The sequence below is a fragment of the Anthonomus grandis genome, chromosome 8, assembly GCF_022605725.1.
Source record: "Anthonomus grandis grandis chromosome 8, icAntGran1.3, whole genome shotgun sequence".
Lineage (NCBI taxonomy): Eukaryota > Metazoa > Arthropoda > Insecta > Coleoptera > Curculionidae > Anthonomus > Anthonomus grandis.
Genome location: NC_065553.1, coordinates 19,728,044 through 19,735,815, shown reverse-complemented (window position 1 = coordinate 19,735,815; position 7,772 = coordinate 19,728,044). Strand labels below are relative to the sequence as shown.

Genomic DNA, 7,772 nt, shown 5'->3' with positions numbered 1-7,772 from the left:
AACGCAGGTGTTTTATCTTTGTTTAATAGACTGGCTAAAAAGAGGTGACTGTCTGTAAGTGCTGGAAGTGTTTAAAATATTTTGTAAGATGCTTGGATTTTAGTCCGCGTCAATGTTTTGATATTATTTTCTTGTGATAATATTTTCTTTCTAAAAATGGACATTTTCGAAAGAAAAATAAAAAATACTATAAAACATGGGGTTTTACATATATTTAAAATGATTTCATAGATAAACAATTTAAAATTTTGCCATTTAAACATGTATATCATGCGACAATAAATACGACATAGGCGCACGGACTAGTTACTGCGGCATCTGCGACACATCAAAGATTCTAATAGATCTCTGAACTGGACTTTACCTAGTACATGCCAAATACGTCAATGTCCAGAGACAAATTCGTTTAACAATAGCCACTTTCGAGCCCTTGTTGGTTGTTTTTAACCGGTCGAGTCGGTCGGAAGCCATCGGGTACGGTCGAATTGATGACTTGCACAACATTTATGTAACCTTTATAATAGATTTCTGCTTATTATAAAAAATCGACTGATGTTGATAGTATTTAACAAAATGCTACATACGCTAACGGCAGCTTATCAGTCTAGAGAGCACTATGATTGGTGGTGGGTTGGCATAAATTAATCTAGAGATTTTGTAAAGGCCAAAAAACTACCACATGTTGAGTGGGTGAAGGTTGAAAGGGAAATTCATATTTTCTTGTTGTTCGCGCTTGAATCTGGCTGATAGAATTGACGTTGATTTAAGCTATTTCCAAGCGTGATTGGTTAAACTTGGTTGATGAATTTACCTACCATGGAAGAGCTAGTTAAGTTTGCCTTTGGTGTTTCAAGCAGTTAACTCTGAATCGATGAATGTTTTCCTGTAAATGTAACCCTGGACTGATAAACCAATCAAAAAAGGATGAAAATGGTTATTTAAGGCAATATTAATAATGTATATATAAATGAGTTAATAAAGCTGATTACACAAATTGGTTGTTTGCTCCTGTTGGTGATCCCTTATGCTTTTTTTCCTTTGGTTCTGTAGTTGTCCTGCTCTAAAGAAGCCAAAAAGCAGAAACACGTGTCGGCAGGTACCATCTTTACTTGTTCTGCTTCCCGTCTTACGTAGTATCCCGATAAATCTTTTCTTTTAATATTAATAATATTTCCACATCTGATTAATTAAATCCAACGTTTAGCAATAGCCGAAACTATTCAAGGTGGGTATCGTAATGGTTTTTTTTATTACAGTGACATCATAATTTGACATTTCATTTAACTGTTTATAAGTGACCTAGCGTGGAATATAATGTCATTAAAATTAATTGTATTGTTCATATTCAATACTTGCCATGATTTAAAAAAAAAAACCAAAATCAATAATGAATTAATATGTAACATAATCATAGTTGATTGGTTAAAACTAACTAGGTCTAACCAACTAGACCAGTTGGTTTTCACTAACTCAGATTAAAGTAACGCCGCATCATTGTAAATAGCAAAATGGAAGTTTTTTTTTTGAGTATAAAATAAAGATAATTTGGTAATATTTTTCAATTTAACCGAAGAAAAAGTACTTTAAATAAATATGCTGCATTTGTGACTGCAAGTGTCTTTTTCTTCCGATAGCGACTTTCGTTCCCTTAATTTTGTAATTATTTTTAATAATTACAGTTTACAGAGTAATAAATTATGTCTTAAGATTTTGCAACTGCTAGGCGACATAAGATGATCAATTTTTTGCGGCCTCTACTTACGATTTCAAACGATGACGTCATGTATTATTGAAAAAATACAATATCTTTAAAAACGGTTCAACCGTTTTTCTGAAAAAAAACCTTATTGTATGATGCTGGTTTAAGCAACCAGGCTTATTAGTGCGTATTGGTTTTTAACCAGGTTGAGCTAACCAAAAATGCTTGAAAGCGGCTATTGTTAACCAATAATGTCATTCTTGTCAATGTCGAGTTGTTTTATTATGTTGACATTCGCGGAGTTGTTGGTGATGGGATGGTTTGAATGCTAAAAGTGTAAAAATATTTAAGAAACTATAAATTATAATAATGCCGAAGCTAAAGGTTGTTCCCCCGGCAGGACCCGCTCCTCCTCCTTACACCACGATTGACTTAAGCCCTGAAACTACGAAAACCAGCTTGGAAAAGATAGAATGGTAACGTACATCCGCCCTTGTAATATGCTTATAATGGCGTGGATGCCACTTTTACCCAATAAATCAATAAAGCTTTGTATTTTTATAATATGCGAATTCAGTTATTTTATTATTAAATTAACTTGGACAAATTACTCATTGATTCAGTTATAATTTAATAACCTCAGAATTTCCTTCTTTGCAGTGTTCTCAATGACAAAATCTACAAACAAATTATAGAGGGATCCGCGAATTTTAACACTAGATTATGCATAGAGAGGCGTCTCAGGTTACCGTTTATAGATACGCAAACCGGCGTTGCTCAAAACCACTGTTCTCTGTTTATGAACAGGAGGCAAAGATTGCCAGGCCTGAGTCCTGGGCAGATCTATTCTTACCCTCGACAGAGATGGAGAAAAAAAAGGAGACAGTACCTAACTATGAGCGCCAGGGTGTATTCAAGGCACACAGAACTGCTAGATGGAGAGAGTGATATACATAGTATCAGCCAGATTGAAAACCCTGCCTTGCAAGACACTGATAGTAAAGACAGTCAACTGATGCCTGGAGAAGTTTCAAAGGTTTGTGAAACTTCTTTAGATATTGTTAGTCTTTTTTTTAGTAATATTATTTATATTTAGTAATATACATTTAATTTTTTTGGAAATCATGTGCCTATTAGTATTTCTAAATTCAAGTAGTGAGTGATGAGAATTAAAGAGTGATTTATAATTATTGATTTTTGAAAAATGATATTTTTGCCATCGCTAGTTTTTTTTATAAAGGAAGTGGTTATTCAGCCTATTGGTCGGCAGACTGTAGTATTTTATCAATAATATAAGGTTTTTTTAAAAAGAAATTTGTATGCCTTGGTTAAGCTATAATGCATAGAAGAATGTATGGTTTATTAACAATATTCTATTTTATTACTTCAACTTGATTCAAAAACTTTCACCTATCTTTTAAATAGTTATAACATAAAACATTATTATTTGCTTCGATCTATAATCACCATACAATTAATTATTCATACTAGCTTCTACCATTTTTAAATATTTTTCAAATCAAACCAAATCAAATGGTGTATTGTGTCACTACAAAAAAAATTATTTACACTCATCAAAATATATAAATTGAAAAATCTTACAGCTAAATATAAAACAATAATAGTAGATACTAAACTACACATAATCAATTAAAATATGGAACAATACACTAAAATTAAGATTTAAAAAAAAACATTAACATTAAAATACAAATATGAGTAATACATTTCAAAACGCTAATAGAGAGTGCATTGAAATGCTATGGCGGATGATCAAAACTGGAAATCAAGAAATTCTTGTACACTATAAAAAGGATTCTTCAATAGGAACCTTTTGATGTGGCATTTGAATTCTTTTAAATTTTTTTCCCTTACAGAACTAGGCAGCTTGTTCAGCAACTTAATACTAATAAAGTCAGGTCTACTCTGACACTTTCTCAAATGGCAAAACAGAGGAACACAGCTAGCCTTGTTTCTGGTGTCATGTGTTTGTATGTCCTGATGAATAACTATATTTTCATTTTTTCTTGATGTAAAGAAAGAAGGTTTTCTAGGATATATAGACAAGGGAGTGTCAATATTCCCAACCGAGGGAAAGAGTTTCGGCAGTCCTCTCTATATATCCTCTTTCATTATTAACAAAATGAAACAAGGGAGTAGACCACAGATAGATTTATAATATAACATAGATTAGATAAAAAGGAAAGTTCTTCTAGTTTAAAGTATAATGTAAGCCAAAACTAAATACTTAAATTTATACTTTTATATAATTAATTAAACATGTAAAAGGTTTTACATTATTGAGAAAATGCATGACATTAAAAGGACATTCTACTTTACATTCATTTATAATACTTAAAAATAACACCTAGATTGCTGGAATGTATTTTTCATATTAAAAAAATATCTCTGATTAAGGTTGCCTATAATATTGCAGCTTAAGCATAAATTCAGTGCTAATACTTTTATCTTATTAAGATGAGCTGGATAACTAGCATGTCCATATTTCATTTTAATTATAGTAGTCATAAATCGCCTGAGCAGATTTAGGTCTTTATGCCAATAATATGAAGGTGTCTTGAGTACCAACTGGAGTCTGTAGGCAATTGTCTAAAAACACTATTCCAAATATCATTTTATTTAGTAAATAATATATGTTTTATTAATGCAATCACATCATTAGTGCATCTAGTCGTATCAACAAATTAAAGGCTTTATAAATAACTTTAGACTCAACATAATACTTAATTAAAGTTAACATCATGAAATTCCTCGAAAGAATAGGCTAAATGAGATTAATAATTAATAAAAGCTTTTACCTTTTTTGAAACATGTTTTCTTCATAAAATAGCCTTGCTTTCAAAAGTAATTAACCTTTTTACTGAGATACTTATAAAGAATTGTTTTTTTTTTGCTACAAATAAAACCAGTATTCACAATTTTATCTTAGTTTCATTAGCCCATTTAAAATAATGGAAATATTTGATATAATATGTCTCATGTCAAAGAGAATTCAATAAGTTAAAATTAGAAATAGTAGAAGTCTACCTCTTGTGGTGTTTTATAGGGGATAGTTTTGAGATAGTGGACTTTTATTTAATGTCTAGATAAATGACATTTCAGTTCTTTATTGTGAACATTCAGTATTGTTTTACGGATAATACTTTAATAATTGTGCAAGAGAATGCGGTTCCTTAGGATTTATGACTGATTGTACTGATATGAAGTAGTGTGCTTGCATTGACAGGGTTCAATTCATAAAATACTTAAGCATTTTTCTATCTCACTAAAAAAAGAAGGAAACATACATTTTATTAGCTTAGAATTGTTTTGAACTTAAAGTTCTTTACATTTTAGTATGTTTCATTATAGGAAAATTGTTTTTTTTTTTAAATATGTTTAGCTTTTTTTTGGGAATTAATCATTTTTGTTTTAAAGTTATTTTATGCTATAAGTGCAAATTTATTTATTTTTGTTAAACTTAAAAATAATTCAGTAGGAGGATTGAGTTTGAGTAGCCTTAGGCTAGACTTAGCCCACTATTAGGATTAAATTGTGCATTTCAAATATTTTCTGTATATGACATATATGGTCCATATTGATTAATATGGGCCAATGCAAGTAAAACCACTATTACTAATCATTCAAACTCATTGCTCAAAAGTACACTATAAATATGAAATTATTTAAAATTAAAAGAGTTTGAACTAAATTATTGTTTCAAGAAAATAAGTTATACATGACAAGAGTATGAAAGGGTTGTAAAATTTATGAATTGTAATTTATCATATTGTATACTAATAAATTTATTTGAATTTGAAAAACAATCATGTAGACCAGGCTATTTCAGGATATTTATGTAAAACCAGTCATCTTGTATTAATAACATTAAGGGAAATAATTAATAAGTCTTATGTTGAACGTATTGGGAAAAAAACCTAAAATTCTTCCTATCTTAAAAAATTAGAACAGCACACTGTCACACTACAAAATATAGAAAGCAGAATCACATGTAATGGATTATCCTCTCTTATAAACTACTTTATCATTTAGATTTCAAAAAGGAGAAAGCCAACCACATGAATGCTTTAACAAAAGTGATAAGGGCATTCTCTGTCGGAGTTTATAATTTTTTTTTTTGTCAATTGTGTTTGTTCAAAGAAAGTTTTTTCTTCAATGTATTTCTTTAGATCATTTTTAGGGATAATCAATATGTCAGTCTTGTATATGCAAGCACCATGCATGTATTTTGCAGGCTACTGCAAGATTAATTCAATTTCTACTGCAATTTATCCAATTACTTTTTCCTTTTTTAGGAGTGGTTTTATGATGAACAAGATATGTTGGAAATGGACCAATATGATGAACCTGATGCTGATTCAGATTTAGACTATGAGGAATCTTACCCCAAAAGAAGAAGGGGTAGAAAAGCATCTGGAAGGGTAAATTAATTAATAATTATTAATTAATATTTATTTTAATGAATGTCAGTCCCATTTTTTAACTCATAATCTGTTTAAAATAAAAAATGCCATTCCTTAATATTCTTTGATTGTAAAAGTGAGTTTCATTAAGTTTTTTTGTTAGGGACGTGGTGGCGCAGACTCTCCTAGTACTCCGGGAAGAAAACGAGGTGCAGGTAGAGGCAGGGGTAAGAAAACTGGTCCCGGTGGTCATAATATTGAACCCACTCCAGGCGACCCGGATAAACCTTTCGCTTGTGAAAGTAAGTACGTTACTTTTTTGTTTACGCTATTTTTATCGATTTTACATTTTTGGTTAGTTGATTTTTATTTAATGTGCATGATTATAGGCATTCAGTTTCTTTTTTGTGTATCTTGCAAACATATATTTCTTCGTTCAGTAAATGTTTCATTAATTCTATTTTGGATTTTGCTTCATTTTTAATTATAGTGGGTTTTCATGTTATCTTCTAAGAAAGGCTTGAATTAGAACAAATGTATGGTTCTTATAATTTTGAAAACAATTTTTTATTTATCAAATGAGTCAATATTTTTTGCATGAATGAGACATAGTTATTTTGTAATTGTTTGTCGTAAAAACATTGATATCTAAGGGATTTACTTATTCCTGGTTTTCTTAGATATGCTTTAGGAATAGTGGGTCAATGAATCACTTTATCGAATTCGATTACACCCTTTCCACAAAACTTACTCGATGTTCATCAATCAGTGATTTGGGTGTGGTGTTTGATAATAAGCTTACCTTTGTGAACCAGATAGATAATATATCAAACAGTGCTAGTAGAGTCTTTGGATTTATTGTGCGAAACTGTCGGGGTTTCAGTAACATAGAAGCCTTAAAAAACTTATATTTTGCCCTTTTACGTTCTAAATTGGAATATGCTTCTATAGTGTGGAACCCTTACTACCAGGTTCATAAATATTCTATCGAAAAAATACAGAGAAAATTTTTAAAGTATCTTTCCTTTAAGGCTGACGGATTTTATCCTCCTCAGGGAATCTCTTACGAAACTCTCCTAACTCGCTTTTCCGTGGAACCTCTTGAAATTAGAAGAAATAGATCGTCGGTCTTGTTGGTGCATAAGATATTGCATGGGAAAGTTGATTGTCCTGAGCTACTAGAGAATCTAAATTTTTCTGTGCCGCGTCTCAATTCAAGAAACACAAACTTATTTTATTGCCCAGGGGCCAGGACAAATGTAATGTTAAGTTCACCCTTATACGTAATGTCAGACAATTCAAACAAAATAACGCCATTCTGTGATCTATTTGTTTGCTCACGTAATAATTTAATTGAAGTTTTTGCAGAGTTGTTTACTACTTCTTAATGAACTTATATTCACGACTTGGTATTCTAAAGTTTACGTATCGCATTTGTTATGGTACTCTATTTAGTATGCTTAGCTGATTTATATTTCGGGTTGAAATGATATTTTTGTTTTTTTTTTCTTTTTTTCTCTTAAAATAATTTTTTAGGTACTTATAAGCTATTTAGACTTAGTTTATCTTTATATTTTGAACATTTTTAATGACATATGTATATATAGGTATGTAATTTGTATTGCCCATTAAATGGATATACTGTTGGG

At 30.6% G+C, this 7,772-nt stretch overlaps 1 protein-coding gene across 3 annotated transcripts in view; it reads left to right on the top strand.

Annotated features, from left to right (window-relative positions):
* The first annotated feature begins 1,981 nt into the window (after window positions 1–1,981).
* LOC126739641 (zinc finger protein ubi-d4 B-like) overlaps window positions 1,982–7,772 on the top strand; it is a 38,821-nt gene continuing 33,030 nt past the window's right edge. For all 3 annotated transcript variants that reach the window (XM_050445412.1, XM_050445411.1, XM_050445410.1), the window contains exons 1-4: window positions 1,982–2,175; window positions 2,360–2,735; window positions 6,016–6,141; window positions 6,287–6,425. In XM_050445412.1, the coding sequence (XP_050301369.1) occupies window positions 2,069–2,175; window positions 2,360–2,735; window positions 6,016–6,141; window positions 6,287–6,425 (748 nt within the window). In that variant the 5' untranslated portion in view covers window positions 1,982–2,068. The remainder of the gene's footprint in view (window positions 2,176–2,359; window positions 2,736–6,015; window positions 6,142–6,286; window positions 6,426–7,772) is intronic.